Here is a 27,452-nt window from a genome sequence, read left to right as displayed (position 1 = left end):
ATGCACAACCCGCGGGTTACCAGAAATTCTTTGGTACCCAACCTCCGCTTTTCAGCAAGGCTGATGACCCACTGGACGCCGATGCTTGGCTCCGTACGATTGATTCCAAGTTTGCTCTGCTAGCGGTACCTTGTGCTGATGCAAACAAGGCTCATTTTGCCGCCCCGCAACTTTGTTGTCCTTAACATATATGGTGGGATCATTATGGTGCGATGCAGCCTGCTGGACATGTCATATCTTGGGAGGAATTCCGAAATGCCTTCAGATCACATCATATTCCTGAGGGACTGATTGAAAGAAAGTTGAATGAGTTTTTGGCTCTGGATCAAGGAACCCGCACTGTTCTACAATATGCACAGGTCTTCAATCACTTGTGCCGGTATGCGGGCCATCATGCAGATACTGATGCCAAGAAGCGTGACCGTTTTCGACGTGGCCTCAATACCAAGCTCAAGGAATGCCTGAACCTTATTCAGCCAAATACATACAATGAGCTGGTCAACCTGGCCATTACTCAAGAAGATTGTATCACAGCACATCGTGCCGAGAAGAAGCGAAAGGCGCCAACAGGACCCTCGAGTGCTCAGCCACCGAGCTATCGTCTGGTGCAGAACACTCCACCCAGACCTCCACAGAGAAATGCCCCCAACGGGCAGGTTTGTTTTTAGACCGCCTCAGCAGCAAGGAGGATTCAGACCTCCAGTACCTCAGCAGCAGCAGCAGTCTGGCCAAAGGCCAAATGCCCCACAGTTCAATCGTGGGAATGGTGATAATCGGTGCTTCAACTGTGGCAGTACTTCCCACTTTGCCAAGAATTGTCCGCAACCCAAAAAGAATTATCCAGAGCAAAACTCCAACCAGAACAACAAGGGCAAGAGCAAAAGGCAAACGGTGCAAGTCCAACAGGGACGAATTAATTTCACTACCCTTGCAGACCTTCCCGAAGGAGCACCAGTCATGTCGGGTACTTTCTCTATCCACAATAAACCCGCAGTCATACTATTTGATTCTGGTGCAACTCATAGTTTTGTAAGTGCTAAATTTGGAGCAAGGTTAGGATTGGATTTTTGTCATGTCAAGAAATCTTACATGATAGCAACTCCTGGTGGGAAGATTGCTTCCAATCAAATCATTAGACAAGTACCAATTAAGTTGGGTAGCAAATTGATAAAGACAGATTTGATTTTGTTGAACTTAGAAGGCATGGATGTTATTCTGGGCATGAATTGGATGACTACACATAAAGTACTGTTAGATATTTCTTCCCGAGCTATCGAGATAGATTCACCATATCAAGGAGCCACCATACTCTATCTACCACAACGAGAGTGCTTCAACTCTTGTGCCTATGCTATAAAAGAAGTTAAGATTGAAGATATTCCTGTTGTGCGTGAGTATGTGGATGTATTTTCAGATGATTTGCCTGGAATGCCCCCTGATAGATATATCGAGTTCGTTATCGAGCTTCAACCTGGTACCGCCCCTATTTCTAAGAGGTCGGACCGAATGCCTCCAAATGAGTTAGCAGAATTGAAAATACAACTTCAAGACCTTCTTGACAAGGGTTTTATACGTCCAAGTTCTTCACCTTGGGGATGTCCAGCCCTGTTCGTGAAGAAGAAGGACAACAGTTTAAGGCTATGTGTTGATTATCGACCACTCAATGCGGTTACTATTAAAAATAAGTATCATCTTCCCCGCATTGATATCCTGTTTGACCAGTTAGCTGGAGCCAAGGTATTCTCTAAAATTGACCTTCGTTCTGGCTACCATCAAATAAAGATCAAGCCTTGTGATATTCCAAAGACGGCTTTCTTGACCAGATATGGACTATATGAATATCTGGTTGTCTTTTGGTCTTACCAATGCCCCGGTATATTTTATGTACCTGATGAATTCAGTCTTCATGCCGAAGGTTGATAAATTTGTTGTGGTATTCATCGATGACATTTTGATCTACTCCAAGGATGAAGAAGATCATGCTGAGCATTTACGTATCGTTCTTCAGCGATTACGAGATCATCATCTTTATGCCAAATTCTCCAAGTGTGAATTTTGGCTGGATAGTATGAAATTCTTAGGCCATACTATCTCCAGTGATGGTATATCAGTAGATCCAACTAAAGTACAAGAAGTGATGGATTGGGAATATCCTACTTCAGTTCATCAAATTCGCAGTTTTCTTGGTTTAGCTAGATACTATCGTCGATTCATTCCTGATTTCTCCAGAATAGCTAAGCCTATGATGGAGTTATTAAAGAAGGGAGTGAAGTTTGTTTGGAATGATAAATGTGAAGAAGCCTTTCAAACTCTCAAAGCACGATTGACTACTGCTCCAGTATTGGCTACACCGGACAGTACCAAACCTTTTGATGTCTATTGTGATGCTTCTGGTACGGGACTTGGTTGTGTGCTTATGCAAGACAACCGAGTTATTGCTTATGCCTCAAGAGCTCTCCGGAATCATGAGAAGAATTATCCAACACATGATCTGGAGTTAGCAGCTGTTATACACGCTCTTAAGCTTTGGGGGCACAGATGCCACCGGCATGAGCACGGGCGCGTGGCGGGTCAGTGCGCGGGCATCTAGGATGCGCCGTTGGCACTAGACGCATGGACGTGACACGGGGACCGTTGGCACTGGACGCACGGATGTGGCACATGGGCTGCTGGCACTGGACATACGGGACGTGGCCAAGAGAGGACGTTCCTGGCTTGGGATTGACCGACGAGGACGTCGGTCTCTTAAGGTGGTGAGCATGTGACACCCCGACCCAGGGCTTAATAGGATTAATAGGATACTCATACCAACAAGTTGCAACTTCTTTTCCGAAAGCCGGTCTCCAAAGAACTCCGATGTTAAGCGTGCTTGGCCCGGAGAAATTTGGAAATAGGTGACCGACCGGGAAGTTCTTCCCGGGTGCGCACGAGTGAGGACAAAGTGTGCAAAAAAGACTGGTGTTGGTCTGTGAAGATAGTCTATGTCCTAGAAAGTAGCCAGATGTAAGCGGGCCCGCCCTCGGGGAGGCGGGACGTTACATTCACTCTCGTGGCTCTTCCGTCTGAGCTGCAAAAAATATTTAAGCACAAACACTGAGTACAAAGGTACTCAGCAAGACTGACCCGACTACACAAGTATAAATATGTATAGAATCAAGGAGCATGCAAGGTTGTATTTGGTGGACTGGCTCATTGTTCAAACATTTGGACTCCAAAACAGCAACTACTTAACTAAAGACTCACATAAAGACACTAACTTAAGAATAACCCTAACTCATAGTCATCATGGTAACTCTATGTTCACAAGCAACAACTTTTATACTGGTTACATCGTAATTAATTAGTTACGATGTTTAAGCGAGATCAAATGGCATTCATATCCGAGAATTGCGGCGATTCGAATCGATTTACATCCTGCAAGAGATAACTGGGCACACGTCACGCACAGTTTCCGGTAAACTGCACATGGCAACCTTTCACGAGGAGGATACTAAACCCTGAACCAAGCATACCCAGACCCGGGTTCGCACCCCCGTGAAGGACCCCCCGTCGGGCCTGATCACGACACGGGTTTCAGGCTACGGCCCCGCCAACTTCCCACGCCAGGTGGGGTAACACTCAGTTCAAGTATTTAGGTCGACCAAGCTACCGGGCTTACTGGTTCCATATGACAGCATATGACCAGTTTGTTCAACGTCTGATCAAGGTTAAACATACCATAGTTCCTTATTCTTTCTTTGGAAGTGAGGACAGAGTCAGAACTCCTCTTCTGCTCTGTACTCAACGACCCTCATACTTGCCAACCATTGTCTGGTTTTATCAGGTGAACCTTCAAGTAATATCTGGACCTTTGGTTGCTTTTAGCGTGGATTTCTTTTAGACATTTTGGTTTGATCTATCTAGTTGAGAAGGTGGCAAAGATGTCATTAAATCAAGGATGTTGAACATGCATCAATTGGGTTTCAAGCAACTCCTAGACTTAAGCAATTCAAATGCATTACATAAGTAATAACATAAGTTAATTAAAATTAGTAGGCGTAGATGCTCCGGTGCTTGCCTTGCTCCGATTCGGAAGATGAAGTTTCAACTTGAAGTTCTTGTACGAGCTTGATCATGATCGACTTCCTTTCTCCTTTTCCGAAGCCTTCTACGTCGGCTTGACGAGCTCAGCTTGGACGACTTTCCTCTAATTGTAATGATATGCATGAGTCAGTATATGCAAAGATATTTTAGAAAATGGATCAAAACTTCCCTTTTCGATAAAGTTGCAATCAACCCTAACTACCCTTCTAAAAACCCTAACACATTTTATCCTAATTATTTAAGCCTTAAACAAATTTTTAAACAATTATTTAAGGTTAACTTGAATTATTCTATACTAAGAAAATCCTAATTTCCTATTTCTTATTACTCTTAATTATTTCTAATAATTGTTTAAGAATTATCCATCTTTTATAATTATATGAAATAAGGATTTAAGTATTTATTTAAATCCCTTAATGAATAAGGAAAATAAATAAATAAAAATCCTTAATATTAACCTAGGGCTTTTATGTTTTTAATGCATAAAAGAAAATTACCCAACTTTAATAAAATTGGTCTCACTAATTTTGGACATTTCTACAATTTATAATAATTAAAATAATGTGCAGCATTTAAAAAAATCTAAACTAATTTATTTGCACAAAACCCCTTCTCTCTTTCTTCTTTTCTCTTCTTCCCCTTCTCTTTTTCACTCAGCCCCCTCTTCTCTTCTTTTCTTCTCCCAAACGGTCCTCCCCTGTTTCACCCCTCCGCACGCACGGCAGGGAGCACAGCAGCTCCGGCGGCCTGCCGGCGGCGGCCACGCCGGCGGCCGGCCCAGGGTGCGCGGCCCTGCTACCCCTCTCCTTGCGCCACCCGAGCCCTCACGCCCCTTGGCCCTGCCCCACACCGGCGAGAGCAAGCTCGCCGGCGGCGGCACAGCGACGGCGCGCGGCGACTGGCCGCGCCGAACGCTCCCGGTCCCACCAAACCGCCCAACCAGCACCACGGAAAGCCAAGAAGCACGCTACAACCCGAAGCTGCGCCCAGGGACGGCCAGAGCACCCTGCTCCACGGCAACGCCCCCGGCCAAGCTCAGCCGCGGCAGCGCCCGGCCGTTCCGGCCACTCGGGCCACGCAGCCAACGCTCCTACACCTTCTACGCGCCCAGACGATCCTCCTAGACCCCTCAGCAAGGACGCAAACCCTGGGGAAAACAGAGCTCACCGGTGGCCCGAGCTTCTCTGTACAACGGCGGCTGAAACTGAAGGACACGACGACCGGCGGCGATGAGGGTTGGCTCGAGCTGGAGTTGGCTCAACTGGGTTGTTGTGACTTGGTGATGGCATGGTTCGGAGGAATTGGATTGGGATGGAGTGATGGCGATGAATTTGGCCGGAGAAGGCAGCTCGGACGAAGGGAAGGAACTGAGGAGGAGGAGATCGATTTGGCCACTGGGAGAGTCTTTATTCAAGATCTTACCGCCATCCCTTGGCCAGCTCATGCTCGACTGCCTGCTCATGGCTATACTGCAATACTGCATGTTTGACGCGTGGTCACCTAGAAGTCCCCTGCGATTTCACCTCCCCAGTGCTCTGGAAGAGATAAGCTCGAGCAAAATACTGTAGCTGTCTGAGTTTCGTTCAAAATGGATTAAATCCTGAAATTTGAGCCCCCAAAACTCCAAATTATACTACTAAACTTTGAAACCTTACAAAACAAAAGTTGTAGCCCTGACATTTGTGTACATTTTTTCTTTCAGGCATACCCTCAAATTCGGTCTCTAAGATAGCCAAATATTGCTCTGAACATGGCTGGTTCAGGCTGTTTTCAGGATTTTCAGAATTCCAATTCAAACTGCCCCTATTTGAATTTGATTTTGAACACCTTACTGCCATTTTTCCATGGAACCAATGGTACCTCTGTAAATCCTGAACATCCAAGTTTCCATTTTGGTACTTTTCATCCAAAGATTCTGTACAAAATATCATTTTATTCATTTCCAAATTCAGCCATTTATCACTGTTTTCGGACTTGGCAGAATCTCTCTTTTTGCTGAATTGTTGTTGTCTTCAAACTTTGAAGCTTTCAAACATTCGCAAAGCATCATTTAAACTTCCCAAACGTAGCACCATTACAAAGTAGATACCTTGCACTATCTTTTTCATGCCAAACCAAGGTTGACTTAGTCAACAAAAGGTCAAGTAATTGGTTGTTAAACATGGCTACTTGGCCATTTTCATCATTTCATGTAATTGAGTCAATCCTCTCTCTCTTTCTTTGAATTTGAATTTCAAACCTATAGAACTTAATCTGCTGTTTGACACTCTTCAAAAGGCTTAGCTTTCAAACTTTTCAAACTTTTCAAATTTGAACTAATTCAACCAAATTTGATTTCTTCTCCTTTTATTTTTTTCCGTATTCTTTATACACTTAACCCTAGTTAATTAGGGTTAATCCTTGCTCATAAAAAGGTGGGCTGTTACATTGGACCCGCGCTCCGTGGCCGATGGGCGCCCGTCCGACCGACCCAACACTGCGAACGGGCGTTTCTGAGACTGCCGTTATAATTAGGAGGTATATTTGAATGTTTTTTTGGGTATACACCAAGGTACAAAATAGCCCGCTAATAGCTCGCTATTGTCCGCTATTAGTTTTTTAAGAGATCTCCCGTTACGCTATACAATATTTGTCCGCTATGTCCGCTATAGGGGTTTTTTTATAGGATTTAGTGATAATAAATGTCCGCTACTTCCGCTAAAGATGTAGCCAAAAGAAATAAAGAATCAATATAACTAGGGTGGACCATAGACAAAGCATCACGGGCACAGTTAGGCAGTCAAGAGACGTGTTGAGTCTATTTTAGAATGTTAGACCAATGATGCTTCTAATTTTATATGTATTATGGACGTATGGCTATGAAAAATTTGCTGAAATTGGTTGCATTACTGATGTTATTGGCCACATTATGCATATTTTTTTTTGCAAACCGCTAAATGGATAGCTTCGCTATAGCTTTCGCTATAGCTCTTTTAGCTTTTTGGAATGGCTTCCGCTAAACGTCTTAGCCCGCGATTTTATACCTTGGTATACACAGATGGGACTCTCAGATCCTGGAAAGCAAAATGACCAGTAATGTGTACAGTCTAGTTTGAGGATCTTTTCAACCACCACTCTTGACCCTATTATACCACCTTTTATAGCTTGATTTTAGTGCTTAGAATCAGTTAGAAACTTATATATACTAGTAAGGTGCCCGTGCTAACGCCACGGTTAATTTCAGACTTACAGCAAACAACATATCATTCATAGTCGAACCTGATAAATATATGTTTCACACAAAGGATAGAGCTATTACGTTGATTACATAAACACATCCAAAGTACAGGAATAAACACATCCGAGGCGTACTGGGATTAGCACATTCCAGTTTTCATATTTGACCAAAGTACAGGAATAACAGGCAAGATTGCCCTGCTCCATTTCATCAAACAAAGCGAATAGAGTACAGGTTCAGGAAAAAAAAGACACGAGCACCAAGCTTCCTGGATCAGTACAGGCATGAAGTTCCTATAGGCAGGCAAAATGCAGACTTGCATCAGAATTCTGGGAGTTTTTCCTCTCGTCCAAGTTCAGTCCAAGATCAAAATGCCTATGAAATATTAAGTTAGCAGGATCAGCTATTGTTGTCCTACAAAAGAATACAAGAGAACAAAACAAATTATCAACTTCGAGCTGTGCTGCAGTCCAACAGAAATCTTGAAAAAATATTGTCCAACAAAAATTACGAACAACAGGTAAACCTAGATGATACTCACCCGTGATCACCAGTTCAGGACGTCCTTGTAGACTATATTCTTAGTGCTCTTCCCAGTGGGGTCTAATTCTTTTTTTGGTTTAGCCAAAATCCTTGTAGTAGCTCTTGATACACCCCTTGACAATGCAACATAAAGCTGTCCATGTGAGAACACAGGTTCAGGAAGGTAAATCCCAACATTAGGGATGGTTTGTCTCTGAGATTTATTGATGGTCATGGCGAAACTGAGGCGTACTGGGAATTGTTTTCTTTTGAACTTGAAAGGTATTGACATATCATCGGAGGGAGCCATAGGGATCCTTGGTATAAACACCCTTTTCCCTACATGCTGTCCACCAACAATTTGGGCATCAATTGCATTGGCTTGCAATGCTCTCACCATAAGTCTCGTTCCATTGCACAACCCATTGTTTGGATCAAGATTGCGAAGAAGGATCACAGGACAGTTGATTTTGAGCTTCAATTCGTGTGGGGGGAGGCCATTTGGAGTGATTGAGTTCAAAAAGTCAATTGGGTAGTGATTATGTGAATCATCATCTACGGAGTCGAAGCTGTAGAAAACGGTTGACTCCCCTGGAAAATTATCAATCGTCATTGTGTTCAGCTTGTCAACATGCTCATTTTTTGTTAACAGAATTGCACGGGTGCTCATATAAGATGCTGATGTTGCATTTTCTTCGAGTGATGGGAATACGTGTTCAATGAGTGTTTGAACTGCAACCTCCGTGTCTGTATAACCAATGACAATGTCATTAGGGAGGCGAACATAATCATCTCCAATGGTTTCCTCAGTTCCATTTCCAATTCGAAGCAGGTATTCCGAAAACCATGGGTCGGACTGTGCCCTCATGTTACGTGACAATCTAATCTTCCTTATATTTTCCCACAAATAAGATCTTTGCAATGTAGCCTCAGTTATCTATGCTCTCGTCCCTCGTGTCATGACAGGAAGGACCTATCTAAAATCTCCACCAAATACCATAACCTTTCCTCCAAATGGCAATGAAGATTCCATAATATCTTGAAGGGACCTATCAAGTGTCTCGACTGCTTGACGTTTTGTCATTGCAACTTCGTCCCATATAATCAAGGATGCTTGGCGAAGCAACTCTGCGGTGCCACTTTGCTTTGTGAAGTTGCACATGGAATTGTGTCCAACTTTAATTGGGATTTTAAACCTTGAGTGTGCAGTGCGTCCACCGGGCAATAAAGATGCTGCTATACCTGAAGTGGCAGTTGCAATGGCTATCATACCTTCTGATCTGACTTTTGCAAGAAGTGCCTTGTAAAGGAATGTCTTTCCCGTGCCTCCTGGACCATCTATGAAAAATACTTGGTTTTTTTTTATCGATGACATGACGTATGATTTCATCAAATTCTATACGCTGCTCCTTGTTAAGTGACTTGTATGCATCTATATCATCTTGGTCCACTCTGACATTTTGTTCCTCTCTGATATCTCGCATCATGTCATTGGAAAATTCACCTATTAATTAGAAAGCAGTAAAAATTAAATAACTTAACATGATATAGAAGCACAGAAGCTTAAGCTTGGCGGATGGGAACACAAGTAATTACCTGCATCGTTCACATCAGGAAGACCGTAAGTTCTGAAATCTTTCCCCATCGAGTGAACCATATCTCGTATGTCCCTTAGCACTTGCTGCTCAACTGCGGCTGTATTGGAGTTATCTCGACTGTAATCCTCACCCATTGCATTCTTGTGCTTCTCCCAAAGACCACGTATGTTAGTGGCCTCACAAAATACCAGAATGGTCGCAAATAACCTTCGCAGGGAACACGGCATCTGAAAAGTGGCTGACTCAGTCAAGCAGTCGTCGAGTGACCTATCTGTCTCGATAAGGCCTCTTTTCTCGCATGCTTCTCTAAACGTAGAGTAAGTGATGCCTGCCACTGTTCTCAAATTCTCATATGAGGTGGCACCTCTCACATGATTCAATAGAACCCTGAGGAAGTATCTCTCCCCTTCAGCCGGGTTTGCATATATAACCCGTCCAATCTGTCGATAGTTTTGCTTTCTTCTTTGCCAAACCTTTCAACCTTTGATCCACCGGTAGTGCTCTGGAAATTCTCTGTACAACAATTTCCTAGCATAACTATCAACAATGTTTGTTTTGAAGTACTCAGTAAGAGTGGTCATATCAGAACCAGGACGCCTAACAACATCCTCAAGGTTATCAGACTCCTCAAAAGGAACAAACTACATGCCAGGAAGATGTAGCTGGAGCTGCAATACAGCTGGGTAGACACCAAAAAGTGGGAAACCAAAGATCCTATGCACAGCCTCGGGTGGTGATATATATCTCGCATCCCTGTATTGACGAATCTCATTGATTACTCCATTTTGCTGGTCTTGAGCGGGGTCAACTGAGAATGAAGTACGGTCATGCCCTTTGTACACATACTTATATAGATACTTAACAGCTTTGATGTTTGAGCAAGCTTCAACATTAATGTGGCAGTTATATCGCATTAGCAGTCCAGGATTGTATGGCACAACCCACCTGTTATCTAACTCTGCACCTCTGATCTTCACTCAGCGTCCATCATCTCTCCTCCTGTATAAAGGGTATGAGTCGGTTCCTTCCTGTGTTGCCGCACAAAATTGTCTAGGATAGTGGAAGCGACACTCCCCATCCACCATACAAGGGCAATTCCTATTTAGTATGCCACATGGTCCATGCAGCATATGCTTGATCACCAGACCATGTAACACCGGGTACTTGTCCTTATCTGGTATCTCAGCCGAAATAAATTTATCATATCCTTTTGGGGTCGTTAATTTGCTTCCATGCTTCATGATCAACAGAAAGTGTTCATGTGGTAACCCCCTCTTTTGGAATTCAGTAACATGCACATATGCTGCAACTTCTCCAAAATATTGTTTCTTAATCAATAATTCTTTGACGTCCCGCAACTTTGCCTTGTAAACTCTTGACACAAGTTCTGGCCGATCTTGTGGTGTTTGGCCAGGTTCAAGATTGCTGACAATCTCCTCCCAATAAGGATTGCAAGTCATCGTGATGAAGTAATCAGGCTTCCCAAAGCACTGGACAATAGCCATTGCATTAAGAAACCTTTGTTGCATATCTCGATCGCACCCCGGAAATGTTCTTGGAAGAACAAGTTTCTTACCAACCTTCAAACCCTGTGTCTCTCCAGCATTAATAACATCAACCAGTCCCTACAATGTTTCAGTGTTTAATTATCAATCATAAAAACAGTAACTGTGTTCAGCCAAAATACAAAATACAATCTGACTTACTCACCTGGTATAGTTCAGCCCTAATTAGTTTTTGATGTTTGGGATTAGAGTATCAATCAAGCCTCATGGACTCCATCTTAATATACATGTCCACTGTCCATTGTTGAAAAAGACGCCCTCCGAACAACAAGACGTTAAAAATCCCTCTTCGAATTTGAAGTTTGAATGCACACCACTCCCTCAGTGTAACATATCTGGGTTGGTGAGTTGCCTCAGCAACCCTACTGATGAAATCTGCTTCCTGTATGTCATCATCGCCTCCATCTAATTGATTATCAGCAGCATGTATATCGTCTGCAGAAATCAATAATAATCTTCATTACATTTGCACATTAGTATAAATCTCAGAAGTCCCTTAAATATTTGAGGCTATACGCACCATGATTAGCATAAGTGACACGTCCATGGGTTCGACATTAGCAGAAGCTGAGGTTTCTGGTTCCTGAACCATACTTGCATCACTGTATGGCATAAATTTATTCCACCCGGTCTCCCCTCTAGGGTGGTACACTGGATAGGACAATGGGTCATAGCAACCATGATATGCTTTGATATACCTTGGCCGGTCTCCTCTGGCATATACAAGCACACTCCTATCAAAACTTCTTTGTGGATCATTCCCTTCCATCCAGATAGCAGCAACTTGTGATGTGGTTGGTGCATTATACCTTCGTTGGTCAGGTGTGACATCTGTGTTTAACTCAATACAGTAGTCATCCAAGTTGGGAATAGCACCAACTCTATTGAAAGTCTGAACATATGGATTATCCTGCAATATTTGTAGTATATTCCGGATGATGTTGATATCAAGGTCAGGGGACCGTTTTGCTCTATGTGCCAATGTCTGATCTTCGGTATCATAAAAGTATAGATGCAAATGCCTTGGACCATACGAACCTGGCACCAGGTGGTCCAGTCGATGGTACAACCCTCCTTGAACTCGAAATGTATAAATACCCGTCCCTTTTGCAGTGCTAACTCGACGGTCAAGTGTAACTCCAAGAGTTGTGAATGAGAAATGAGAGTTGAAGTACCGTATATGTTTTCGGAAATATTTTGCATCATCATGCACTTGACTGGTGAACAATCTTTCTAGTTCAGCAGGAACCTCTGGTATGTGTATGTGTATCTTGCCTTTTCTGCAACAAAATCCAGGGGGCTCATATTGAAATCTCTTTGCACCACAATATCGGCAGTCAGGAACATCCCTCAATTTATGTCTAGCTGGCAGGTGCTGGTAAATTAAATCATATGGATCTTGATGAACATTCACCGAATTAGCGCCCTCACCAAACACGCGATACGACACGTACTCATCACCTGGATGTGCAAATAATAATAAGATCATGATCTAGTTGGCAGTTTTGTTGTGTTGCTGAAATACGAAATGTGAGGATGTAGGTACCTTCATCAGGTTGTCTGATCCCATGATAAAAAAAGTCCTGGGTTTCTAATTGATGACTTTCATTGATGTCAGGTTCATCACCTTCATCATCGTCAATAGGGTGGGTAGGGTGGAATAACTGGGGGTCGAAATCGTGCTCCTCAGGTTGCCCCCTACCCTGGTTCAGGGACAACCCTGACGTAGTAGTGTCTGCATATTATGTAACCAGGGAAAAATAAGACGTACAGTTAAGGAAGTTTAATTCTTGGCGTAACGCTAAGTGGACTATGTAGAGCCTAACCCTGTGTTATAGTAGGCATATCGGTTTGTTCTGCTTCGGCCGTCATTATTAATTTACAATGCATCTTGTAGTCTCTATTCTGCTGTAATAATTCTTCTTGTTTCTGATCACCCATATTGATGTATCTTTCTCTATTCTTCCAGAGCTTGTCCCCACTTGAACTTGAACTCCCACCTACAACAAGACATGCTATTATCACTTGGAACTTAATGTTGAGCAGACGTGTAGAGTGAAGTAGCAATGACAGGCCTAGTATGATACCTTGAGTGTGGGGGTTGCAACTATACGATGTCCGCTTACACGTAGTAGCACATAATTATCATTTCTGTGTAGCCACTCCATCGGGTCCTCCGGAATAATATTTTCCTTGTCTTGTTCACTTTGTGCTTGGACAACCGTGGAGACTCCAGTTAAACACGGTGATTGACCAGATAGCTGAGTATTACAAGCTGCAGAAAACCAAAAAATTGTAGATTATGCTTCATATTAAATGTAAAGGGCAAGTTGGTCAGCACGTTCTGATTTGGTTTACAAACCTGCGACTGTGGGTGTGAGCACTCTTGGATGGCGTACTGTTTCAGGGTTTTTATTATCCTGCATTGCTTCGGCCTTCTTTCGTGCTCGGTATTCACGCTGTCTCCTATTTATCTCTTACCGTTGTTCATCAGACATTTCAGCTCGACTTCGGTATTCATGTTGTCTCCTATTTATCTCTTGCCATTGTTCATCAGACATTTCAGCGTGATGTTTCTGTTGCTTGATGTTCCTTTCTAGCCTCTTACGCTCTGCTTCATCCAGCTCACCTGATTGCATGTAGCCCATACACACAGAATTAATGAGAATGAGTTTTTTTGTTGGAGTTACCCGAGTGCTTTCTTCTGTATGAAAGCACCTGTGGTTTGTATGTCCGTGATATCGCTAAGCACCGGCCGTTTCTTAGTAGGCGTGGCCATCATGAAGCAACACAGATGGACCTTAACATGAGTTTAAGAGAGTCATGTGCTTACTATCGGAGAGAAAATCACAGTGCAAAACAGAATGATAACAAAGTATCATTATTAGTTCTGTGTGTATATATATACAAGGATTGGCATTACATCATCATAGTATAGTGAAAACAAGAATAATTATGAAGCAGAATCAAGTAACAAAATACAGGAATCCCCAATAATAGTGAAATCATGAAGCAGAATGAGAAAAATTTACACCAATAGGAGTGAAATTATGAAGCAGAATGAGAAAATGTTTCCCCAATTACACACATCATGTAGCAGAATCAACAAAACTATGAAAGCAATTTTGTGGGAAAAAATGGTAGTCATCCTCACGGTAGGCGTAGGGGATTGGGTCGGGGATCCCAGTCCGCCGTCTCCCTCTCCCGCTGAGGGCTTGGATGTCGACGGCGGCGTCCCTCTACCTGTCTCGCGCGCCTCTCCCGCACCCGGCGCGCTACCACGCCCTCAGCGGCGGTGGGAGGCGGTGCGCGTCGACCCGCGGCCTACCGGCGGCCTGAGTGGAGGTGGGAGGCGGCGCGCGCCCTCAGCGGCGGTGAGAGCCGGCGCGCGTCGACCCGCGGCCTCCCGGCGGGCTCAGCGGAGGTGGGAGGCGCCGCGCGTCCACCCGCGGCCTCCCGCCGGCCGAAGCGTAGGTGGGCGGCGGCACGCGTCCACCGCGGCCTCCCGGCGGTCTCAGCGTCGATGGGTGGCGGCCGGGTTCACCGCGGCGGCGGGCGGAGGCGGCGGCCGAAGCGGAGGCGTCCAGTGGTTTCTAGTTCGCGGGCGTCGCGCGGGAGGGGCGAAAATTTGGTGAAAAATGTGTGCGGGAGATGGGAGGCGGCGTTCGAACCTTGGCCGGCCTGTGCGGAAGAGGGGGGACTGGGCGCGGGGTGGCCGGGGCGTGCGTTACGTTGAAGCCGGCGGGATGATCCATATAACGTGGGCCGTTGGATTGGGTTGAAGCTCAGTTAGATGTATCTGCCGCCATCGATTTTTACAGAGAAGAGTTTTTTGGGTGCACTTTTGTTGGTGCACAGGCGAGTGCATGTCTCAGCGGGGGGCAAAAATATTGGGGGACGGAGCTTTGTTTGATCGGTGCTTTAGGGGGTTGATGATGCCTAGTGGGGCATCCATGCGATCTTTTGAGAAGAAAAATAGTTTGGTGTAAGGGAAACCATGCAAGGCGAGAAAAGATTACATCCTAATTAGACAAGCAATACTGATAATGTACTCAAAGGGTGTGTTTAGATCCGCGAAAATCTGGTAGAAAAGGTCACATCGAATACTGTAGCATATTGTAGCACTTTTCGTTTGTTTGTGGTAAATATTGTCCTATTATAGGCTAACTAGGCTCAAAAGATTCGTCTCGCAACGTACATCAAAACTATGTAATTAGTTTTTTATTTACCTACATTTAGTACTCCATACATGAGTCATTTACTATATTTAATGTTTCGATGTGGTTTTGATGTGATGGAAAGTTTGGAGGAGTTTGGGGAGGTGAACACAGCCAAAGTGTTTAAAAAAAAGCTAAAAGAAGCGTACTAGTAGACGAATCCTCTAAAACTCATCATTGATTATGAAGCGACGGATACCAGTTAGCCGGCGCCAATCATCGAATTCCAGCTCAAAGAAAAAAAGGGCCGGCGCCAGCGTCCAACACGCTGCCGTGCTCCACCTCTCCCTTCCCTTCCTCTTGAGACACCCCCAAAGAACTCTTGAGAGAGGGGGGCGAGGCGGGCACTGCGCTATAGCCCACTCTCCGTCATCCCCCCCGTCTCTCTCGCAGAGGCAGAGGCAGAGGCAGCAGCAGCCGCGCGCGGTGAAACCAAAATATCCCCCGCGGTAACACGTCGCCCCCCGGCCGCCGGTAGATCTCCGCCTCCGCCTTCCCTTCTCGAATCCCCCGATTTATTCCCTTCCCCGCAATCCCGCTGCCTTCCCAAAACCAATTCGGCGCTCCTCTTATCTCGCCGCGCCGCCGCTCCATTTCCTTCCTCCTCCCAAAACCTCGAAACCCTACCCGCGGGATTCCTCCGCGGGCTCGCCTGCCTAGGGTTCACTCCGCAGTCTCCGCTCCGGCCCGCAGCCATGGCCGTGGCGGAAGCGAGTAGCAGCGGCGGCGGCGGCGAGGAGGGGTACGGGGCGTGGACCCGCGAGCAGGAGAAGGCGTTCGAGAACGCCATCGCGACCATGGCGGAGGAGGCGGACGGAGACGCGCGGTGGGAGAAGATAGCGGAGGCCGTCGAGGGGAAGACGGCGGACGAGGTCAGGCGGCACTACGAGCTGCTCGTGGAGGACGTCGAGGGCATCGATGCGGGCCGCGTGCCCCTCCCGACGTACGCGGCCGACGGCGGTGCCGAGGAAGGGGGCGGCGGCGGCAAGAAGGGGGGCGGGGGAGGCGGGTCCCACGGGGAGAAGGGGTCGGCCAAGTCGGCCGAGCAGGAGCGCAGGAAGGGGATCGCGTGGACAGAAGACGAGCACAGGTTGACTTCATCATCTTCATTTCTGCTGCGTACAATTACAGAGATTGTCGATTGGTTGCCGAATTGCTTGTGCTTTCGATTAGGAGAGAACTGTTAGGATGGTGACTGTTGCTGTTTCATTGGGGGTTATGCTTGCTAACTAATTAATCTGCATACTTGTCATAGATTTATGAAAGAGTTGTTTAGGTAGTTTACCTGATACTCTTGCTGGTAAAACTTGGTGCAAGTACTGCTTCTTACTAGGTGGGTCAGTTTGCAGCTTCACATAAATCTGGGAGTTGCATGTTTTACTCCTGCTAGGGCTTTTATTTGCCGGGCTTGGGACTAGAGAGATATGATCCAGTTACACTCCTGTAGGTGGATTGCATGGTCTATGATGCTACTATTGTATTTGGAATTATGTTCATATACTTAGATGGTTAGCTGCTTATGATCAATGTATAAGCTGAGTGCATGCAGGACTGTTGGTTTGTGTGTTCTGGTATGTTTTGCATGATTCTTTTCAGCTGGCACCTATTGGTGGTTTTGATGAATTGCCGCGTGCTATTTTAGTCTGACATATTGCTTGCATTTTAATAAATTTGTTTGTGGTTGTCAATGCCTTTCTGACAGTCACTGATGGGCTGTTAGATATCTACATGTTCGCATGGTGGAATGAGTGTACTATATTAAACTTCCACCCTCAGTGTGAACTGCTTTTAACATATAAGTAAATGGATAATTGTTATGAGCACATGGATGATTTAATTTGCATTCAGCATCTGCATGTAATTTTTTTTCAGAACAATGGTAAACGGATATTGCATAAGCATCATTGTTTCTGAGCAGTAAGAGCATTTTGGCTGCATTTGACTATGTTTGTGTTGTGTCCTCCATGTGTCATGGTCATGTTCCTGCAGACCATTTGATATTTTGGGCAAACTGTCCTTCTAGAATTACTTGATGGGCCTTAATAAACTAGTCGCCTATGCTATAATTTATGGTGCCGGACTGCCACTGAAGGAAAAACTCAAGTACAATATACCTTTTATTTTTCCTTCGTCAGTTTCATAATGCTTTCCACAGTTAGAATCTCCAGCATCCTGTAATGCATGATTTCATGCTTGTCGGTGCATACATCCACTTTTCTTTTCCCCTGTTTTCATTAGCTGTACTTACCATCTTCTAATATTTGTCCTGTGGCACCTTTAAGGCAACGCCTTATTCACTGTTAAATTGCCAAGTTGAAAGAAGTTGTCATATTTGAGTGTGAGCATGTGTGTGTGTGTGTAGGTGTTAAATGTACCTTTACAAGGACACCTGTTTTTATCTGTAACCCATAGTTGTAATGCTAAGCTATCTTGCGTACAGTTCTTCCTGTAGGTGATAAGTTCATAATAGTTTGAAGGGATGTTTTATCACTGACACTTGCATGCTGTCACTCAAGTATTATGATTTAAGGACAATTTGATTGGTAGGTTATGCATTCAGCTTTCTTTTGCCTCTTCTGAAATCAGCATATAAATTTAACAATAGTAACCATGCAAGAGTTGTATCATTTATTAAATCAATGCTCCTTTTTTTCTGGAGATTAAGTGTAGAAGGATCCCAAAAGCTTCCTTCATCCAGGTTTTACTTTTCTTGCTACTGATATGCTCTTTAAATTGATTTTGCAGATTGTTCCTTCTTGGACTTGAAAAGTACGGCAAAGGTGACTGGCGGAGCATCTCTCGGAACTTTGTGATCTCAAGGACGCCAACTCAAGTAGCTAGTCATGCGCAGAAGTATTTTATCCGTCTGAACTCAATGAATAGAGAGAGGCGGCGATCAAGTATACATGATATCACTAGTGTGAACAATGGGGATGCTTCAGCTGCTCAGGGGCCAATCACAGGTCAAACAAATGGGCAGGCTGCAAATCCTGGCAAGCCCTCTAAGCAACCTCCACATCCAGCAAATACACCTCCAGGTGTCGATGCTTATGGTACCACAATTGGACAGCCAGTTGGTGGCCCCCTTGTCTCAGCAGTGGGGACTCCAGTTACGCTTCCTGTTCCAGCTCCACCTCATATGGCATATGGCATGCATGCCCCGGTTCCAGGAGCTGTAATACCTGGAGCCCCAGTAAACATTGCTCCAATGCCCTATCCAATGCCACCCCCGTCATCTCATGGGTGAGAAACATTCCAGAGTGCTGCATGGCTTCTAAACAAATCCATAAGCTCACTATCTTGCTTTTAGCGGATGTGCTACCATGTTGCAATAAAGCAATATCAATAAACTTGTGTACATTACAAACTGTTGTTACATGTAGCACTGAGGACATTGCAGATTATGTACTTGTTGCATGCAAACTCTCCATGTACACCTGCTCCAAGTGTTTCAGGATTGGTGCTGTCATTACGTGTTGCGGTCTGTCAGGCTAGATGTTGTGGACTTGTAGACACTTGTGCTTCAGTCGGTATCTTTACACTGGTGCTGTCATCACAGCAGGCCAAAGGCCTGCTATCGTAGTGGTAGCATCGCTGGAGGCACTCCCCAGAGGTCCTGGGTTCGATCCCCCTCGGGGGCGAATTTCAGCTCTGGGGTTAAAAAAACTCCCTCGCTTGTCTCACGTCCAAAGCACTGTGGAGCCCGGCCTAACTCACAAGGCGACGGCCCCCGTGTACGGGTGGGGCGGGGGTTTTCTTGGCCTGCTGTGAGAAGGTCATTCTACCTCTCAAACAATGCCGTGGGGGCGGTCTTATCCCCGCAGGTCAAGTTTTTTTTGTAATTGTATACCTGTGGCAACAGAGTAAAGATAAAACACCCAGTTTTCCATGTCCAATTTGCTGAACTAGATGTCTAGTTAAAATATTGGCAGTGATCATGGCTCATGGGTTTTCCAGACCATTAATTAGGTATGATACACTATACACTCTCACATAGGGCTGTAACCAAACCCCTCATTAACTCTAAACTAGGATGTGGCATCATTCTTAATGAATGCTATCTTTTTCAGATTCCATTCCATTTATAGGTTTTGTTTGGTCGGCTTCCTTCTCAGAGATATTTTACCACGGCATATTTCTTCTTCTTTAATTTTAATATTAATATAATATAAAAATGCGCAACTCTCCTCCATATTCGAGAAATGAGATATTTTACCAATCCTTCCTAGGAAAAAATTCCCCAAAGCCCGAAATAAATCAAGCAGTGCCCTGTGGCTGACCTCTTCAAGGCCACAGCCGCGGCCATCACCACCTCGCCCGGCCATCCTTCTGCGTCATTCACTTCCAAGCCATACACAGACGTCGCTGCTTCGCATGGCCAACGCCAAGGGCTCGTCGGCCGCCGGCGCCGGCGCAGGCCATGGCGACCTCGGCAGGGGTATCTCGCACGAGCAGTACCAGGCGTTCGTGGCGTCCGTGCACAGGACCGCGCCGGGCGCCGCGAACGTGCACCACCAGTACCCCGCCGGCCTGATCCAGGCGCCGCCGATGGCAATGCCGGTTCACGCACCCGTGCCGCGGCCCTCGTACTCCCCCCAGATCGCCGTGCCGCCGCCGCAGCCGTTCGCGCGACCGCAAGAGCCGCACCGCGCGCAGCCTACCGGTCAGTGCCGCCAGCGCGCTCGCTGAATTCCGCATTTGAGACTCTGTGATCTTGCCATTTAGGGTTTCTCCGAGGTTGTTCTTAGGGTTTTGATGCGCGCTCGGATCTGTACGTTGAATCGCGCTACGTTCCCTAAATGTCGGATCAGGTTATGTACGCCGATTTTGCTACGGTGTCTGCCGTGGTTATTATGATTAGCTTCTGTTTTTGATAAACAAGCTGTGTTCATTACTGCACAAGGATCTCATCATTTCCATTTTTTGGAGGTCAAGGAGATCAATGACAAATCGAGTATACATATGCCATCATAATATGTGAATAAGTTATTACCATTTGAAGGCATACTGGCATATGCATGTAGTGACCAAACGATTAAATGATTAGCATTTTCCTGCAGGAAAACAAATTATCCATCATCTTTGCTATATAATACCGTTATTCTTTATAGCTTTTATGTTGCATGTTGCTATATTCTCCACTTAAATTACACTATCCCGGCCAAGATCTAAGCTTTGCTCCCACATTCTCCAGGACGCTACCAGGATTATTCTCCATATGGCAACACTGCATCATCACAGTATACAAGGGGTTTTGCAGACTGGGGAACGCACAACAATGCACTCATGTCTTTGGCTCATGCCACTACTTTCGGCAGCGGCAGCGGCAGTATCAACAGCAATGGATTTCATCAAAATTTTTGCTCGTACAATACACATACATGGACTACTACATACATGCCACGGGACCCTTGCAACACTGCTTATGGTCCTGCAACGATGAATATGATGCTTCAAACTCCTTCCTTTCACAACAACTATGAAAAGGATTCAGGTATATTTATACATGTACATTTGGCACTTAAGAATATCTGCATGAGTTTGTGTTAGTTGCGTGGGTGTTTCTGATCAAGGAGGTAGTGTCTCGACAGGAGGGAGGAGAAGGCTTGTAGCTCGAGTCCCTTAAACTGAGAGAGAAGAAGAAAGAAGCATAATATTTTGTTTTTTTTTTTGTATTCACCCATGTCACTTTATCCTTATATAGAATGTCTGAGCAAGCAAGACAATTTTATCTAGTGACTTAACCACTAACTCAAGCTTCCTACTCAGGTGGATCATGCCTGGTTAGACCTTTTTGTGCATGGAACCAGCCATAGACGCAGCCCGGCCCACATAGGATTTTCACACTATGTTACTGCGGAGAGGAGGGAACCCGCCATTTTGAGGGTTTGGTTTAACTCATGAGAAGCTGTGGGGAAACGTATTTAATACTTAGAATTTGAAGAGGAGAAATATATATTGCTAGAAACAGTTCCTCTAGTAAAGTAGCCATTATTAATTATCGTTATTATAGTAGCAAGGGGTGACCACGTGGAGTAGGGGTACATTGGTTTTTTCTTTGAGGGTCATTATCTCATAAATAATTAATAATCCTGGAAGCATCCTTGTTGACCATATGAGGTGGATACACATGTCAATCCACTTGATCCTCCGAGTGCAAAGTTGATTAAAGAGTTTGATTTCATAAAGTATACATGAGCCCGTCTTCCAGACATAATAGACAACCTGCTTACCTCAGGATTTTACTTGGCAAACAACCTTCTTTTGTTACTGAAAGTTCTTCATAATTTTAGAGTTATGGTAAGTGGGTTGAAGATAGAGTCATGGAGAGGCCGGAGTGAGGAAAAGAAGGCTATTGAAAGATGGGCAAGAGGCTAGCAGCCTCACGCCCTCACCCATTGGCCGCTTGCCAGTTGGTACCAGTGGGATAAAATCCCACCTAGAAAATTATTTCTTTTGTGAAACTGATTGACATAAAGAGCGTGAATCTGCAGTCTGAATTAATTTTAAACAGCTTCATTTGAAGATTTTTGTTTCATTTATCCAAATGCATGCTACTCTTTAAACCTTGATTTTGTTGACAAAAACATATGCATCTCATGCAGCTGTATATGTTTTGAAAGAAAAGGAGAAATGGCCACTCATGTATTGCTTAATTACTTCTTAGCATTTGGTGGTGCCCAGGTGCAGGTTTTGCAGCTAGCAGCTTTACAATGCCTGCAACAGCGGTACCTACTTCCCCCTTTCAATTGATGTCCCCAAAATCAACCAACTATACCTCTACTCAAGTCTTTGAGGAACCCAATAATTTAGAGGTAAATTTGGACTCTTTCAGAGTTTAGTAAAAATATTCCAGTTCATATGAGGAGTTATGGTATCACAATTCTCTAGGATACTTCAACGGTCTTTGGAAGTGGAGATATCGAGAGTGAGAACAGTGAGGAACCGGATCCCACCCCGGTCGCAGAGATCGAAGACCTAAAGCAGGGCAAGGGACATGTTATTAATGTGATGAGTACAACAGTATGTTGCCATGCTGATGCATATATGCTTTGTTGATGCTATTAATGTTTGCATTCTTTAACCCAAGAAAATCATTTTGCTCATTCATTGTTTAAGAATAGAGAATATCATTTTTGTATAATCTTCTTTTAAGACTAGGGGAAATTAATTCACAAATTTTGAACAGTTGATTCTATCTTTAGTTTTTTTATTGTGTAAACAACTCAAACCTGGTGGTCAAGGAGTGGGAAACAAAAAACAATGATTTTAGGTAGCCAAAATGAAGAAGGTTATACTAAAATGCCCAAATCCATAGCTGAACCACTTGCATAATATTCATTTGTACTGTGCCTTGACCTGAACTAAGTCTGATATTTTGCCCCTCTTGCAAATCTGTTACAAAAGATCAACTGTCAAGACTACCGTATCATCTTGCGCAAGGACTTGACAAACAGTGATGTTGGAAACATTGGAAGAATTGTGCTGCCAAAGGTAAGTACTTGTATATCCTCTTAATTGAGCTCTACACTCTAGTTTATACTTAGGGGGTGGTAAAGGGCCTTAATTTTTTGCCTAGATAATCTAAAGGCTGAACTCTAAACGTACCGGGCTCTAATTTTATATAATTTTGAGCTAAAAATATTAAGAGCCAAGTTGGATTGTGAAGAGAGCATTAGGGCCATGGCCCATTACCACCTTATACGCTGCTACATCAACTACGTTTCCAGCACGAACCACAGCTATAATGTTACGTCAACTACGAACCGCAAGGTTGCTTTGCAATTTCACTGTTCTCTAAATTTTGTAGAAAGATGCAGAGCCTAACCTTCCAATCTTGGAAGATAAGGATGGCTTGATACTGGAAATGGACGATTTTGAGCTCCCAACTGTATGGAAGTTTAAGTATAGGTATCTTCATTGTACTCTACAACAATTCCTTGTTCAGAATTTCTGATAATCAACAATTTAGGGTGAATACTTTCATGTAATTCCTCCAGACACCAAAAATGAAAACGTTTACATAGTGCAAGTATCAGCTTTGAGAATTTATATATCTGCCTGTTGCCGGTAAATGAATTTTATCATGACCAATGAATACTATCATACTGATGCAATACATATCTTTCAGGTACTGGCCTAATAATAAGAGCAGAATGTATATCTTGGAAACTACTGGTATGCTGATCAGAGATTAAAAGTAAATAAACTAATTCTGTACAGATGTTGATGAATTGCTTGTCCAATTCTCAGGTGAATTTGTTAAGAGGCATGGCCTTCAAGCTAAGGACATCCTTGTCATTTACAAGAACAAGAAGTCCGGCAGATATGTATGTAACGCTCTTCCTTTCTTTCAGATGCACTGTATTGTACTTCTGATCATATCTATCTTGCACCTTTTCTTATTAGAAAGGCACTTTCTATTCTCTTTTTTTTTTTTACCTAGCAGTTGCCTACCACCTCATGCCTCTCTTGTCTCCGTGCTAGGTTGCCCGTGCAGTGAAGGCCGGGGACATACAAGTGCCGCAATGCGAGTGCATTAAGGCTGGCAACCTCAGCGAAGGGTGCGGGTTCGCCGTGAGTCCTTCGGCCAAGAAGATTATTATCTAGATGGATGGAGCTTCATGCCTGAATCTGAACATCAGAAACACTTTAGGAATGTTGTGTTGATTGTTGTCATGCTGGAGCACAGCAAACGGCGTTGCTCGAACTTGGAGCGAATGAGCTGTTGTGAGTTTGTATCATTCAAACTGATTTCCGGCCGAATTTTCCATAGGCAAGTAGAGCAAATAGATGCCTGTCGTCCGAAAGAATTTCTGTTTCCCTTGTTGGTAACCATGCCGTTTCATGTAGTTTGAGTTAAATTAGTTTGTTTTGTATCTGTACATATTTCGTGTTCGGCGGCAGGAAACAAAATAATGTGATTGTACCATCGTTTAAAAAATTCAGGTTACCAATTTCTATGGTTTTGCGCTCGCTGTGCCGCTGCAGATATTTTACAGCTGGAGCTAGTATATGTCTTAGCTTTCATTTCTTATAAGCTGTTCATGTCCCGAAGAACACTTAGGCTGTTGAGGTTTTCATGCATTCCAGACAAGCAGATAAGAACATGAATTGGTGAAGGCAACCATAAGACATCAAGTCAGCTCACTATTCAGGACAGCTAATGTTGTGATTGGACCTGGCAGTGGCTGTAGTAGGTTAAAATCTTTTCCGCTCAACAGCCAGTGCTAAGGTTCTAGCTCAAGTTGGTGTGACACCTAAACACGGCCTATTTGAACACGAGACACATAGGTGCAGTAGCACGGAATAAAAAGTATCATGGAAAGACATGGAAAAACCATGTAGAGCAAGCTCAGTCCTGTAGCATCTATGAGCGCATAACCTAGGTCCTTAGGGACTAGTAGGAGTAGGATTCTATGATCAGGACCAATCATGTGCCCCTTCTTGTCACCTTTCTAAGAAGGGAAATGTGGAGATATGTTTTAGTTTTGCTTCATTTTCAGTAAAATTAGTTGAAGCAGAAAAGGCTAGCTAAAGCTAACTACGTGGAAAAAAATGCTCATTGACAAGTAAAGGTTTACCTTATACTTGATTAGGCCATCACTTTCTGAAAAAAATGTGTCCACTTTTTTTCTATAAACACTTAGAACAAGTATTATGGTGGACTAAATCTTACGTGGAGGAGAGAGAAATAGGGAGAACGTAGCGGGCGGTTGGCTTACCGCCGGCTGTGATGACGCTTCAACCACTGCTAGTGGGCCTCGGTAGCCTCAACCGCCAGCATGCGCAGAAGGGGCTCGTGCAGCCGGCCAGCGGGCGGCATTATTAGCCCTGCTCTTACGCTGTCAGTACCTTCAATACTCCTGAGTCCTGAGTGAGCCCACTAAATTTTTCTGGCAATTAATACGTACGGAGTGCCATTTCAGGTTGGGAAACGGTATTCCAATAATGTCTGCAGGTTACTCAGCCACGTCAGTGGTATAGAACAGGGACCGAGAGGACTCAGATGTGAGTGACCCAGGTCCAGCAAAGCCCACCTAAAACAGTGACCTCTTGCACGTACACCTCATCAGCACTTGCACTTGGACCATGGCGCCTGACTAGCTAGCTGTAAGAGATGGATCGAGCAGGAGAAAAATCCCCAAATCTAACCCAGGTATCAACCTGACAAGTACGCAATCATGTGGTTGTGCTACCATCACGCATACCTGGCCTGACAACGACTATACCTTGTAGGACGATTTGCACCCGCCCGGGCTCTAGTAATCTTGACAGTGACTTTTTTTTTTCTGCTTTCACATTCACCCAAAAAAATTGCCCCCTTCTTTCAGAAGTCTCGCATGCATCATCCAATGTCCCAAACTTGCTTGTGTCATTTTAACAGTTTCCTCTGATCCTGTCCCTGCAGAGATAACCTCTTTTATCCCCCCTGAGATTTATATACCTTCTGATGGGTAATGATGAGTGTTTTCTCACTATCGAATACGACGTGCTCACGAGCGAGAGGGAGCTCGATGGAGCGGCGGAAGACGATTAGTTTGCCGCTGACGGCTACGGACCACCGTGATTGTCATTCCGGGGGACGGCGACAAGCCACAAGCCTAGCTAGGCCGGCGGTGGTGGGGGCCGGCGCCGACGGCGCTTTTGCCGATGCTTCTCAGCAACCTCACATCATCCACGGCCCTTGCTGCTGGCCAGCCGCCGCCTGGTGTGGTGCATCCATCGCCGCGGCGTTGTTCGCTGCACTTTGCCCCGGCCGTCCCTTTCAGCCGGATAGGATACACAGTCGCAGCCGCGCGCGGCGGTAGATTGCCAAAACAACAATGTGGTGATCGGCAGCTAGCATATATGTGCATATATACAACAAATACACTTGTGGGTGGTGAGTGGACCACAACACAGGTGCAGCAGAGGCTGCAAACCATCTCCATGCAGTGTGTGTGTAGAAATGATTTGCAGATGCTCCATGGAGGTGGTTGCCTTGTCACCATAACAGTACTCTGATGTTGTAGCAGGGTCAGTGGGAGTGGTGATTAGACCCGGTTCAGGGATAGTTTAAGTCTCATAATTGAAGCCTAGGAAGGTCCTATGACCCTAGCTACTCGACCCAAACAAAAGGGCAGCCACAAAACAAGGACTTGTCATCCATGCCACCCACGGCACAGGTGTTGCTGCCAGATGAGATGTCTGAAGATGCATGATCATCAGAGTTTGTGACATCTTGTCTAGAGGTAGTAGGAAACTAGCAACTCATGGGGTGTGTGTGGTTAGCCTTTACAAATTTAAGTGCGTCTATCCTACTCCTTTTGATGTTGAGATGGATGCAGCCCATGGAATTGTGCAGGCTAGGGGAGCTGCAGGGGGAAGAATCCACCATACAGATCTGAATTCTGATGGATAAGTTGACTGTGGATGACGAGGGTGAAACGTGAAATGCGCTTTCGAAATTGCGACAAAGGGGGGGGGGTGCTTTGGGGCTTGTTGGTGCTGCCTTTCACGCAAAGCAATGCAATGCCCTGCACTCCTGCTTCACCGAATCACAATCATGCAGCGGTGCTTCAGTGCTTGTGGAAGGGATGGTTCTGTACATGGTCCTTCCCGCAGTGCGATGTGAAGAGCCATGCGTTGATGCATGCAGTTCGGATGCCACTTTCAGGAGCACAAGGGACACACACACTACTTCAGCCGCGCCTCATCTCCATAGAAAATCCACTGCAGTTCGCCATGTATAAACACAAAGGGCACCTCTTCTAGTGTTTAACGATTATTATCGGAAGGCGAGTAACTTGTTATTATTGCCTGATCATCACAACCCTTGAAAGTTGAAAACAGTCAGAATTCAGTCCCTGAATATGACATCAACTAGTACTGACTTTTGTTCATCAGGATCCAGGTACTTATGCGTACTTTGCTGTAAAAACTCGGGCAGTATTATTGCCCCTGGATCTGCAGAGTGGAAGCTCAAAATGTTCTCTGGGCATCACGCCTGTGCCCAACCAACAGAGACTCTCTAAAATGGTTGTCATATCAAGTATTCAGGTTTGCAGAAGAAAACAGTCTGTGATTCCTTGCATCTCAATGATGATTTTTCACCACGATGATTTGTTGGTCGTTAGCCGTTTCGTTACACATGGGAGGAGGTTAGAAAAGGAATAGTGCGCGTGGAATAAAGAGGAACAGCAGTGCAAAACCAATCCATCTCACAACTGTGACTTGTCATCTGGATGTGTATGTGATACTTTGATCA

At 44.7% G+C, this 27,452-nt stretch overlaps 2 protein-coding genes and 1 long non-coding RNA gene across 3 annotated transcripts; 2 read left to right on the top strand and 1 right to left on the bottom strand.

Moving 5' to 3' along the window:
- Positions 1 to 3,923: 3,923 nt before the first annotated feature.
- On the bottom strand, positions 3,924 to 5,625 carry LOC120683419. Its single transcript, XR_005678791.1, has 2 exons — positions 5,251 to 5,625; positions 3,924 to 4,186 (listed from the first exon to the last, which is right to left on the bottom strand). It is a non-coding gene; the product is annotated as an uncharacterized LOC120683419 (long non-coding RNA).
- A 9,927-nt stretch (positions 5,626 to 15,552) lies between these two features.
- LOC120682214 (transcription factor SRM1-like) lies at positions 15,553 to 18,691 on the top strand. The gene is made up of 2 exons (XM_039964021.1): positions 15,553 to 16,292; positions 17,948 to 18,691. The coding sequence occupies exons 1-2, from the start codon at positions 15,898 to 15,900 to the stop codon at positions 18,447 to 18,449; spliced, it is 897 nt and encodes a 298-aa protein (XP_039819955.1). The 5' UTR covers positions 15,553 to 15,897; the 3' UTR covers positions 18,450 to 18,691.
- An 885-nt stretch (positions 18,692 to 19,576) lies between these two features.
- LOC120681391 (putative B3 domain-containing protein Os04g0676650) lies at positions 19,577 to 23,812 on the top strand. The gene is made up of 9 exons (XM_039962880.1): positions 19,577 to 19,865; positions 20,397 to 20,696; positions 21,887 to 22,017; positions 22,094 to 22,225; positions 22,610 to 22,696; positions 23,013 to 23,113; positions 23,334 to 23,380; positions 23,456 to 23,532; positions 23,690 to 23,812. The coding sequence occupies exons 1-9, from the start codon at positions 19,577 to 19,579 to the stop codon at positions 23,810 to 23,812; spliced, it is 1,287 nt and encodes a 428-aa protein (XP_039818814.1).
- The last annotated feature ends 3,640 nt before the right edge of the window (positions 23,813 to 27,452 follow it).

Source organism: Panicum virgatum, chromosome 7N (genome assembly GCF_016808335.1).
Source record: "Panicum virgatum strain AP13 chromosome 7N, P.virgatum_v5, whole genome shotgun sequence".
Taxonomy (NCBI): domain Eukaryota; kingdom Viridiplantae; phylum Streptophyta; class Magnoliopsida; order Poales; family Poaceae; genus Panicum; species Panicum virgatum.
Note: the sequence above shows the minus strand (reverse complement) of the source record. Positions and strands in the feature narration are given on the sequence as shown.